At 43.0% G+C, this 13,061-nt stretch overlaps 1 protein-coding gene across 2 annotated transcripts in view; it reads left to right on the top strand.

Annotated features, from left to right (window-relative positions):
- Positions 1–738: 738 nt before the first annotated feature.
- Positions 739–13,061, top strand: part of CLK4 (CDC like kinase 4) — a 28,317-nt gene continuing 15,994 nt past the window's right edge. The window contains exons 1-2 of one of the 2 annotated variants that reach the window (XM_029941613.1): positions 739–797; positions 9,402–9,562. In XM_029941613.1, coding sequence (XP_029797473.1) covers positions 9,402–9,562 — 161 coding nt within the window. In that variant the 5' untranslated portion in view covers positions 739–797. Of the gene's footprint in view, positions 798–4,616; positions 4,752–9,401; positions 9,563–13,061 lie in introns of those variants that run through there. The other variant, XM_029941612.1, reaches the window with a different exon arrangement.

The raw sequence follows: 13,061 nt of genomic DNA, 5'->3' as shown, positions 1-13,061 counted from the left end.
AACGTGGCCTGAGTCCATGAAATAGGAACTCGACAATGATCCATTAAAGAAAGGGTAATCCCACAAGATCTGAAGACAGATATATACTACAATACTTGAATGCTTATAAGTAGGGTTCTACAATGCTCCCGAGAAATTAAGGATTTAGGTACATCTATTTTCCCTTCAATGGTTTCACTGGATGTCTGATAGTTGAGACAGTGTTGGTAAGTGGGGCCTGAGAAACTAATTTACTAACATGGCTCCTCAGCCTTTTCAATGGAGGCAGTGGAAATTCACAAGGAGAGCGGAAGAAAGACCAGACTGTCCTATACCCTCCAGAACCTCTGAATTAAATAAATCACTTCCAGCACCCCTTTGCTCCACTGCTCATATACATGTTTACACACTGCAAAGTGCTTTGTGTATCAGGGAGCCCTTCTAGCGTGCTGTTTGGTGGGACTGAACCTACATAATAATCCTGTGGTGTGTCCCTCTCTTCACCACCAGTGTCCAGAAACACGGGAGGGACCTGGGGTGTTATTCACCTATAAAGTTTTCTATATATAGATGGCAGAGTGAAATGATGGGAGTCCTTTGTGACTTGCTGTTGGACAGTGTATGAAGCCACTGGGATCCTTGATGACCTTGATGTGCTGAAGATAAGCTGTCCCATTGTTTCATCATGAGGAGTCACAGATGACACATCGCCTTGGAGAGTGGGTGGTTGTTATTGCTGCTGTTGTTGTTTTAAGACAAACTCCTTTCAGGGTTGCTGAAAGATGGACTCAGCCTGTTTTCCCTGATGCCTAAGTAAAGTAAGTTGCTATGAAACTTGGCTGTAGGAGTTGAAGCAGCCAGTAGAATGGTCACACGCAAGCACTTCGGAGCCAGTAAGGCCCAAGACTGAACCGTGGTTCTGGTACTTGATAACTGTGACCTAGAGCAAGGAACCAAAGAGCACTTTACAGTGTTGTTTAAATTATTAAATGAGGAGATCCTGCATAGGCAGTGGTTAGCACATAATGGATATTTAATTGATTGCAAAAAACAAATGACAAATCTAATTGAATACAGACTGGTAATTCCCAGTTACAGGCAACTGACAACAGAAGTTAGAACTCTGTAAAGGTTTGTTTACACTTTTGTAAAGTTTTCTCTATATAGATGGTTAAGTTTTTGTTAAAAATTAATTTACTGGATGGGGTGCCTTGCTGGCTCAGTCTGGCATGTAACTCTTGATCTTGAAGTTGTGAGTTTGAGTCCCGTGGTGGATGTAGAGATTACTTAAAATTTAAAAAATCTGGGGCGCCTGGGTGGCTCAGTCGGTTGAGCCTCCAACTTTGGCTCAGGTCACGATCTCATAGTTTGTGGGTTGGAGCCTCTCATCATTGCGCTCTCTGATGGCAAGCCTGCTTCAGATCCAATGCCCCTCACCCGCTAGTAGTCTCTCTCTCACAAGTAAAAAAAATAAACATTAAAAATAAATAAATCTGGGGCAGCTGGGTGGCTCAGTCAGTTAAGCATCTGATTCTTGATTTTGGCTCAGGTCATCTCAGTTTGTGGGTTCAAGCCCCGCATTAAGCTCTGTGCTGACAGCATGGAGCCTGCTTGGGATTCTCTGTCTCTCTCGCTCTCTGCTCCTTCCCCCTCTCAAAATAAATAAATAAGTACTAAAAAAAAATTTAAATCTTAAAAAATAATTTTCTGGACAATTTAGGCTTTTTCTCTGAAACTCTGCTCTCACAGATGACTGTTTTCTATAACTGAAGATAAGCCTGTAGAATATCTGTGCTAGCTCCATGATAAGAATATTCCTCTGCTTCCTCTTCAGAACTAAGATTTTCTTTAAATATGGTTTAACTTGTCTTTTTTTTTTTTTGACATATATGTTCTTGAGTAGAAATGAAGCTACTGGATTAGACAGTTCTTCCAGTGCTGGGAGTGGATTCTCAGAAATTTAGATAGCCTGGGGCACCTGGGTGGCTCAGTAGGTTAAGTGCCAGACTCCACTCAGGTCATGATGTCACAGTTTGTGAGTTCAAGCCCCGTGTCCGGCTCAGGTCTGGGAGCCTGCTTTGGATTCTCTGTGTGTGTGTCTCTCTCGCTGCCCTTCACTCTCTCTCTTTCTCAAAAATATATAAACATTTAAAAAAAGAAATTTAGATAGACTTCTTCATTAAATCTTCTGACCAAAGGTGTTAATTTTCCATGTAACTGACTTAATAGCAACTTACTTAATAGAAGGGGTTGAGGTGCCATGTAAGATTGTTACACTAACTGGTATAAAGATTCTGGGAATAAATTTCTTTTATTTAATCCTACTTAAAGCAACAGAGCAAAATAGCCAAAATAAAAAAACCTACAAATAAGTTCTAGGTTTGGGGCACTGAGATACCAAAGACCATATAAATCAGGTCCTTGTCTCCAGTGTCAAAGCATGTAAGCCAGAGAGAGCAATTGGGAACACCAAAGTACTATGCTACATGTAATAGAGACACGAGTCATAGTCTCAATCTTCTTCTGATCACTACACAATTTCAAGTATTGGTCCCCTTAGTGTGGCACACAGAGGCATAATACCCAAAATGCCACTAAAACACAACAGCGGGAACTCCAAGGCAGACCCTGCTATTGGGTGACACTATTCTGTAACCGCTACAAATGCCTCCGTAGGTGGCCTTTACACTTGGCTGCCTTTTAACGTCGCATGGCTTGTTTATGCCTCTATCTCCGTATCAAGCTGAGCCTCACTTCACGTTGCAAGAGATCCCAATCCCCTCGGTGCAACATTCCATCGGACGTCCCCGAAACAGTGTGTGTAATCCATTGCAGACCCCATCAGCTTCACTTATTGGGCACAACTGATTGATGTATCTTGGTGGCCCCAGGCACAACAGTATGCCTTGGCCACCTGTTTCAGGACTGCATCTCTAATGGGAGAAGTCAAGAGCAGGGTCATGGCTGGGAACTGATACAGTGAGGAACAGCATCTTAGAGATGGACCTGGTAGGATGGGCACAATTTAAATTTGTAGATAGAGAAATGTTGGCTATTTCACATGAGAATATTGTCTATTTCATTCTATAGCATAAAGAATTTTCACTTCCAATTTTCCAATTATCTTTTCGACCTCACTTCTTCGGTTCTTGAAGTGTGGCGCAATCCTCACGACAATTCAATTTATCCAAAGTAGGTGGCACAAGTTTGCAGGGATGTCAGATCACTAAACTATAGTGACTTCCTTTCACCTAACAGTATACAAGAGTTCAGGTCATCCCCCTGCTATTGGGTTTATGTTCATAACCATCCAACCCTGTCCTCCCAAATTTGATTTCTGGCTTTCCCTTTTATCCAGGGAATCTTTGTCAGGATATAGAATCCCCTTAACACTTATTTTTTAAGGGTTTTTGTTGTTGTTAAGTTTAACAGGGGCAGAGAGAGGAGATAGAGAATCCCAAGCAGGCTCCTTGTGTCAGTGCAGAGCCTTGATGCTGAGCTTGAACTCAGGAACTGTGAGATCATGACCTGAGCCCAAACCAAGAGTCACACACTTAACGGAAGGAGCCACACAGGTGCCTTAACCCCTTGCACTACTAAGGATATGTGACCCCTTCCCTTAATTTGGCACTGTCAGCTCTTCTTTCTTTTAAGCCCTTCTCCCCTTTCCTTTCTCTGACATCATACTCTTGGTTCTCCTCATATGATCATTCTTTCTCAGGTTCTTTTCTTCTGTCCCTTAAAAGTGTTTCCTAAGGCTCAGACTGGTTCTCTTTTTCTCACTCTACACACTCTCAATGGAGAACTGTCTAGGGATTCCTGGTACTGCAAAATACCTTAGTTGAGATCAGCAAGCCTCTTAATAGATGCTCACTAGCTCTCAGACATCACTCTGCCTCGGTTTAATAAAACCCACCTATAGTGGACAAAAAAACCGGAGCTTTGTTAGGGAAATCTCCAGCTACCCTCTGCTCAGGAAGAACCCTCACAGGAGAACTCAGTTAAGGAGTCTCGGTTGAAACATCGTAATTTTTGGTTGTGTTCTTCTGATTAGAAACACAGGCCTTAAAAAGATAAGTAACCCCGAGTTTGTTTTCTGAGACATCCTCTTTATCGCACTCCATTTTAGACCGGAAACTCCACGTAGGCTAGACTATACGTGTCCTGTTCACTGAACTGCCCCCAGAACCAGCCCGGGACCTGCCACACGGTGGGTTTGGGGTCTTTGCTCTTGCTTGCTGGCACTCTCTAGAGGCGAGGTCCCCATAGGGACCCAAGGGACGGCCGCCCAAGGGCCATGGTGCTATGCACTTCAGCGGGAGAGCAGGAAACAGGGCCCCGGCTGACTCTGCCGAAGGGTGCCGCACCTAACTCCATCTGAAAGAGCAGACGCATGCCACAGGGTGAGGGCAGGGCACAGGTATTTCCTCCGGATTTCATCCTGACTGTCCCGCGAAAACAACCATCTTTAAGGGCCCCTTCCTCCTTCCTCGGAGGGCGGGGGCCTGCCCACTCGCGCAGCCGCAGTGTGGAGGACCGGGCCCTCGCCGGACGGCACACAGAGCCCCGCCCCTTACGCGGTGAGGCGGGAGCGCGCAAGCCTCTGTCACGCAGGCGCGTTCGCGCGGCGTAGGTGGTGCTAGAGGCCGCCTGGGGGGTTGTAAGGAGACGGCGCGGCCGCCATTTTGTAGGGTGTTTGTCGCAGCGGGTGGAGAGGAAAGACGGCGGTTTGGCGACGTTTCTCGGCCAGAGGGCCTTTTGCTTTTGCGGAGGTAAGGTTTTGGGTCGGCTGGGCTGGGCCGCTTCCAGTCTTTTAAGTCTCAAAGCCAGGTGTCGGAGAAGCGACCCGGATCGGGGCCTCGGCGACAGGGGTTTCTTCGGAGCACAGCTCGCCTGGTGGCCTTCAGAACCTAAAGTCGCTCAGAAGCCTTGGTAGATTTAAAGTCCCGGGGCGGACAGGCTCCGATTCTACCGCTGAGTCTTCCCTGAGGGCCTGGGCGCTCGCGTCGCGGCTCCCGAGGCCCCGGTTCGTGGCGCCGGCGAGAGTGAGGAGGACCTGTCCGGGGGACCCTTCGAGAGCCGTCCTTGGGGGTTGTGTTGTCTGAGATCAGGTTCTCCCCTGATCGCCTGCTCTCTGCCGATTGTAGCACTGGGGAGGGGGGGTTCCAGAGTCCAAACATCTGGCCCTCCCTGTGAGTGCGCCAAAGGCCCTGGCCCGGTGCCCCGGGGCGGGGTGGGGGAGGGTGGGGACCGGGCGTCCGCGGACCCGCAGGTCTCCTCGCGTCCAGGTGGCGGCCCGGAGCTCGCGTTCCGGAGAGGTAGAGATAACGGGGACGTTCGTCCCTTGCGCCACACTTCTTCCCCCTGAAGTGGAACGTACCATTGTGGCGCTCGTCTGCCGTTTGGTACTTTCGCGTCGCGTTTTCCTGTCTTGTCTAAGTAGCCTGCCCGACGGCCCGGCCACCCCCCTGCGCTTGCTTCATAGCTGCCCCTTTAAGACGGTGCTCCGTGCACACCCGCTACCCGCTGGCCTCTAGTTACCGTGACCCGTCAAGTGCGGTCCTTCTGGAGCCGTCTCTGTAATCGTGGCTTTAACCGGTTTCGACTTATTTATTTATTTCTGGTTTCGATTTGTTTTAAAGCCATGTACATACCATACAATTGTCGGGTAGGAAAGGGCAGGGAGAGAATCCGATTTCTAAGACGGACATACGCAGACGGATCGATTGTGTCCGATGTTTTAATGAAAGATACGTGGGGATTCTGATACGGAGGATTATTCTCTAATTAAAGGTAGTGTCGTAATTCTAGATGGGCTTTCTTGTGGGTGTGAAGGAACTTTATCTACGACATGTGGGTCTGGGATTCTTCTCTTTGCCTCGTGAGGCAGTATTTCCGAACATGTTTAGTAGGGAGAAAAGCTTTATAAAACAGCCGAATTAGATTTAAAGCAGTGAACTGACCTAGAGAAAAAAAAATCATTGGCCCTGCCAAGATGCTCATTCTTATTTTAACGTTTTTAGCATTGATAAGTTTGGTTATTTGAGAATTCTGCCTTGTTTGTTAGAAGTGAGCTGGTTGTGGCCGACCGACAGAAAGGGAAAAAAAAGAGCTAAAGCAGACACAAGTTTTGCAAAAACTGCCTAATGGATAGTTACAATAATAATCCTCAGTCATCAGATGTTGTAATTTTGCTGGCTGTGATTTAAGAATGCTTACCCAGTCTATTTTAAAGAGGTACTAATGTGGTTAAAATACAGTTGGGGTAACTGAAGGAGGGGTTGGAAGAATTCTACTAGAAATACAATTTTGGATGGCTTTTGTGGTGGCCTTCGCCTCAAGTTAGTTTGTAGCGTCCTTCATTTCAGTTCCCATTTTGAAGTGATTATCAAAGCAGAATGCTCACTTAATAATGTCCAGTGAATAATTTCCTTTTACAAAAATTTTTAAATGTCATTAATTAAAAAAATTTTTTTTTTTTTAACATCCAAGTGAGTTAGCATAAAGTGCAACAGTGATCTCAGGAATAGATTCCTTAATGCCCCTTACCCGTTTATCCCATCCCCTCCCACAACCCCTCCAGTGATCCTGTTTGTTCTCCATGTTCAAGAGTCTCTTATGTTTTTGTCCCCCTCCCTGTTTTTATATTATTTTTGCTTCACTTCCCTTATGGTCATCTGTTTTGTATCTTAAAGTCCTCATATGAGTGAAGTCATATGATATTTGTCTTTCTCTAATTTCGCTTAGCATAATAGCGAATAATATAATGGAACTCTAGTTCCACCCATGTAGTTGCAAATGGCAAGATTTCATTCTTTCTGATTGCTGAGTAATACTCCATTGTGTATATATATATGGTACACACACACACACACCCCAGTCTTTTTGATCCATCCATCCATAGATGGACATTTGGCCTCTTTCCATACTTTGGCTGTTGTTGATAAAAAAAATTTTGACTTAGAGAGCTAGAGAATGTGTGCAAGCTGGGAAGGAGCGGGGGGGGGGGGGGGGGGGGGGGGGGGGGGGGGGGGGGGGGGGGGGGGGGGGGGGGGGGGGTTGACAGAGAAAGAGAATCTTAAGCCAACTCCACAAACAGTGCCAAGCCAGAAATGGGGTGGATGCAGAGCTGGATCCCACAGCCCTGGGATTATGACTGAGGCTGAAATGAGGAGTCAGACACTCAACTGACTGAGCCACCCAGGTGCCCCTCCAGTGAGAATCCTAACTATTTTTAGGATTCTTTTATTTACCTGACCAGCGCGTCCTCATCCCCTTTTTTTAAGCAAAAGGTATGATACAAATATTTTCTTGGGGAATACTTCCCAGGAGAATCACAGCTGCCTCATTTCAAGTCTTTTTTTAATCTGTTTGACTTATTTAAATTTTTACTTGAATTTGTTTCCTTGTTGTTAAGCCATTTGGGCAAGCTAAAGGCAGTTAACTAAGCCGTATTTGCTCCATTTTACCTTTTTTCAACTCTTTCCTTGATCTGTGAAACTCACCCTTTCCAGCAGCTTGGATATCACTGATAAAAACAGCTTTGTAAAGGAATCAAGATGGGGAGCAGCAGATAGGGATTACATTTTTAGAACACAGATCCTGAGCCTAGAGGGAACCTATGCTTTAGAGGTTGTAGATGGAGGCAGGAAGTCAGAGAATGACACTGTCATCATTCGATTTCACTGACCATGTGCATCCTTGTTGGTTGGTTTTTTTCAGTCACCCCGGATTTACAACAAATACATTTTCATTTTAAGACTAATTGCATGATGATCTGAAAATAAACATGTTGGATAGAGAAAATGAGTTTATAAAATAAGCTTTGTTTTGCTTTTCAGTTTCTCTGTTTGAATACTGTGTTCCACTCACCTCCTAGTTTTTTTCCCCCAAAGCTTGGAGTCATCCTCAAATTTAGAAAAAGGAACTCTCTCTAGTGTTTGAGAAAAAGAAGCTTCATTATTGGCTCTTTACCTTTAAAACAACGTCATCCCCTTTGTTTAGTATCCCTAAGTGTTTATCTGACTTCAGTTGTTTGTGGTACAGAATTTTGCCAAAGTTGCATGACACTTAACGATATTTTGTGAGCGTGTGCACTTCAGGGGAGAAGGGGCAGGGGGAGAAAGGATCTCAAGCAGCCTGTAGACACAGGGACTCCATCTCAGGACTTCTGAGAGTGTGACCGGAGTTGGGTGCTTAACAAGCTAAGCCACCCAGGCACCCCATGATATTTTCTTTAAAATAGCTCATATTTTTTTCAATCTTTTAAAGTTTTTGTTTATTTTGAGAGAGCATGTGTGGGAGGGGCAGAGAGAAAAAGAATTCCAGGCAGGACTAGAACTCATGAATTTTTTGGGATTATGACCTGAGCCAGAGGCTTAGCCTACTGAGCCTCCCAGGCTCATGTAAAATAGCTCATATTTTAAAAAGATTATTTGGGGGGGCTTATGTGTCCACTCTTGATATCAGCTCAGGTCATTATCTCACGGTTGGTGAGATGAAGCCCCAAGGTGGGCTCTGCACTGACAGCATGGAGCCTACTTGGGATTCTCTCTCTCCTCTCTCTGTCCCTCCCCTGCTCATTCTCTCTCTCTTTAAATAAATAAATAAATAAATAAATATTTTAAAAATGAACATTTTTTTAAAGAAATCATATCAGTAACTTAAAAGGAGATCATTGATTATACAAAGAAGGGAAGGGGTGCCTAGCTAGCTCATTGGAGTGTGTGACTTTTAGAAAAAAAAATTTTTTTTAAGCATTTATTTATTTTTGAGAGACAGAGCATTAGTGGGGTAGGGGCAGAGCGAGAGGGAGAGACCGCAGGCTCCAGGCTCTTGAGTACAGAGCCCGATGTGGGGCTCGAACTCAACAAACTGCAAGATCATGACATGAGCTGAAGTTGGACACTTAACCAACTGAGCCACTCAGGCTCCCCATGGAGTGTGCACTCTTGATCTTTGGATTTTGAGTTCGAGCCTCTCTGTTGGATGTAGAGATTACTTAAAATCTTTTTTTTTTAAGATAATAAAAATCAGCTAAAACCCCCCAAATTATTTCTAGCTAGAATTTTGTCTACTGGAGGTTCTGAGTCTGAATCCTGGCTCTTTTACTGTTTTTACAATGGCAGTTAGCAAGATTTAGTTGAAGATAAACACTAAGCTGATAATTAATCCAGAAGAATTGAATGAGAATGTATTATTAAAGTCTCACAGTGTTATGCATCATTTAGTAGTAGGTCTGTATGCCACTTACGGTCACCTGACACACCATGGAATGGTGTCTCATGCCTTGGGAAACCTACAAAGATTTTAGAATATGTATGACCCCATGTGTTGAGTGTTTATGTCTAAATAATGTGTAATATTTTATTTAGTAAACATAGCCATCTGTAACCTCCACAACTTTTTGTTTGCATTAACAGATGCGGCATTCCAAAAGAACTCACTGCCCTGATTGGGATAGCAGAGAAAGCTGGGGACATGAAAGCTACGGTGGAAGTCACAAACGGAAGAGGAGGTCCCACAGTAGTACACAAGAGAACAGACATTGTAAACCACATCACCAGTTTAAAGATTCTGATTGGTAAATCACTCTTACATTAGTAATGCTTTACCATTGGTAGTTTTAATGATTTCTTGTTAGCTTATGTAGCTTTACTCTGTCAGATTGTTTTATAATTAAGTCAACAAATATTCAGATAATGCTAATACTGAGTTCCTGTTACAGGCTAGGCACTGTGTAGGTGCCAGGGCTACAGCTGTGAGCTGAGCAGTTCACACCCTTATTTATCTCCATCTCTCGGGAGTGGTGGCAGGTAGTTGAGTCCCAGCTGCCAGTGATGTAGTTGGGGTGGAGAGACACATCAGCAGTTAAGTCATAGTGATGATAGGATGCCCAGTATGTGCCTTTAACTTGTATGTAGGAGGAGATACACATTTTGGGGTGCTTGTTTAGGATCCACAAATGAGAGATAATGAGGGGTAGGGAGAGTTCAGCCAAATGAGAAAAACAGCATGTAACTCTTTGGGAATGGTAAAGTGCATGGCGGATTCGTCGCTTACACTGTTCTGTGAGTTATACCTGAGATAAGGCCAGTGGCAGCGTGTAGGAGTTTTAGAAGCTTGGTTATTGTAAGAACCAGTAATTTAGGGAAGAGGCCTCAATAAAAAGTTTTCAATAGCATGTGTCCTGTTTAATTATACTCTTGTTGTATAAAATGTGGAGATAATATATTCACAGAGAATTAAAGGACTTTTAAAGTTCCTAAATGATTAAAGAAAGGCTAGGTGAGTAGCATTTCTTTCAGTCTGTCTTCCATTAACTTCCCTTTCTCATTTGTTTTGTTGGTTTTATGTTTTCTCCTTGTTTTGTACAGATGTTCCATTGAGACTCTTTGCCAGATTGCTTTCTAAATTAGCCAGCTGGGCTTACTTTAGAAAACAGTATGTAATTTTTTTTTCCTTCTCCATGCTAAAACAGACTTGTTCTGCAGAATAGTGAGCTTGTGGGTAGTCACCACAGACTAATCTTTGTTCATCACACACTATTACATGGGGAAGAGGGAGGGTTTGCGCCAGGATTGCAATTACCTGAGCTAATTAATGCACTGTAGAGAAACAGCTGTACCCTCTTATTAATAAATACAGAATATCCTGTGAAGTCTTACATCATAGTACTAATGATAGATAGGTTTATTATGTAGGAAGGAAGTGATTTGAGTGATGAACAGTTCTTGTTCATAATTAACTACGTAAACGTGATACTGTCAGTCCAGTTAAACAGTAGGCCAACATCTTCTCTGACACTGACACCAGAGGTATCTAATGCTAATATCTAATAGTCTTTTTGGAGATGAAAAACTTTACAATAGTGTTTGTACAAAATTATTGAAGAAAACCGTAAACTGCTGTAAACTGTAAAGAAGGTAACCTTGGTAGGATGCTAGACGCCCATTATTCTATTTATTCTTAAAAAATCTTTCTATAAGAGTCTTTGACTCAGATTATTTCCTGAAAATAGGTTCTAAGAAGGGGCGTTTTTAAATTAAAGGGTGTGAACTCTTATAAAGCTCTCACTGCATATTGATATCTTTTTCTAGAAAGTTTGTACTGGATTGTATAGTATGCTCTTTCTTGCTCTTATTACCTTTGCATATTGAAATGCTAAGAATAGTGTTTTAATTTGAATTTTAAAATTTTTAGTTAGTTTGTCCAGTACCTGTTTTATCCTCTTATGGAGTATTTTAGTGATTTAGAAGAGGTCTTAATATGTATCAATTTTTCAACCTTTTTTAAAAATATGTATTGCAGAGTGTCTTTTCTGATTTGTCTTATGGCAATAGCCTGTGAATTGGTCTCCCTTGCTACAGACTTAATTAATTCTGTACTAATTCTAGTTCTGTATCAGGAAGACTGATGTGGCTTCAAACAACACCATTATATATTGTAATAATAGTTCTTAAGTGTCTTATGTAACATAGAGTATCAAGTCTTAAACCCATGATTCTCAAACTTTAGTATGAAGAGAATTGCCTCCAAGGTATGTTTAAAATGCATATTGCCATATATAGATGGAGTTAGTCTGACCTGGGGCTGAGGGATCTTCATTTTTAATAATTCCATATTTTGATATGATTGATAAACAGACCACCCTTTGAGAAACATTATTTTAAACACCTTAGCCTGCCATGCAAGATTTTACATGCTCTGTTCCCAGCTTATTTATTTGCTTCTGTTCATTCCCCTGTGTGAAAATCGGTCTTGCTGTATTTGTCCACACACTGTTTCCCAGGTAATATGTAGACCACCCATCTCCAAGCCATTGTGGCTGCCGGTGATCTGTAAGTGTGAGATGATCATATGCTATTCTTCCCTCACATTTCTTCTACTTCCCATCCTGTCCAAATCTTGACTTCCTTTTAAGATGTAACTCTTTGCTTTTTAATGAAGTCATCCCTTACCATTTTAAGCAGTTTGAGTTTTTTCCCCCTCTGATTCTAAGCACCTTGCAGGCTTTCAGCATTTCCTGCATTGTCGAGTTTTGTTTTTATGTGAGTGGTCTCAAATTGTTCATTATTTGTTGGGAGGGATTTTGCCTTATATATATTTTTTTATCTTCCACAGGACCTGTGTGGAAATAAAAACGAATGCCCGTAGCCTCATTAGTCTTGGCTATTTTGAAGGACTACAGTAAAATATTCACTGGATATTCAGTGAATATTTTGAAATTTAAATCAATCTGTTCATCTTGTCCACTCTGTCCATACATGGCCTTTATAATTCTGTAGACTTTGTTTATGTAATCTCCAAGGCTTGGTTGTTACAGATTGAAGAGGTCCCTCATCTTTCTAGTTTACCCTCCTGGCTTTGCTTCACCTCATGTTTGTTAGTCTGTAGATTGTTTATGAATTATCTGCAACTCTAATGTTGTGCACTGTTCCAGCTAAAGATGATTAGTATTAGTTTTTTTCTGATAGATTTTGGACTTTTATAGAAAGGACGCCTTACAGAATTGAAAAGGGTGCCCTTGAGAGTATGAGAATTGCTAGGCTGATGTGTTACAGCTCTCCCCTTGACAGGGCCAAGCCAAGTCGTAGATCCCTGACTTAGAGTCTTAACCCTGATATCCCAAGTTGTTTCTCCAGTGGTTAGAACTTAAGATTGACACTGGGAAAAGGGAGAAGGGGGTTTCTGCATTTCCTCAGCCTGGATAGTTTTCCAGTCCTGTTGGGTAGTAGTTTAGAGATGCTTTCCCTTTATTTCTGCCTAAGCCAGCCCCTGGGGAAATGAACAGCAGCATATTCTGGGGAGAGAATGAAGTTGTTGAGGGCAGACTAGTCAACATCTGTCACTCCATTGCTTGTCAGGATTCTTTTAGCCGATTTGTCTGACTGGGCAGGTGTCCCCTCTCTCCCTCAGTGCTCCATGTGCATCCCTCTTGAAGCTTCGCACTCTGTTGAAGAGGACACCATCCCAGGTAGAGAGGGGGACGGGAAACTGGGCCAATTGAATTTGTGTCCTTTTCTTTCCATCAGATCAAGGATACTTAACTGGGATCCATTGACTTCCTGACCTCTGAAATT

This window comes from Suricata suricatta, chromosome 6 (assembly GCF_006229205.1).
Source record: "Suricata suricatta isolate VVHF042 chromosome 6, meerkat_22Aug2017_6uvM2_HiC, whole genome shotgun sequence".
Classification (NCBI taxonomy): Eukaryota; Metazoa; Chordata; class Mammalia; order Carnivora; family Herpestidae; genus Suricata; species Suricata suricatta.
This window is presented reverse-complemented; position numbering and strand designations above follow the sequence as displayed.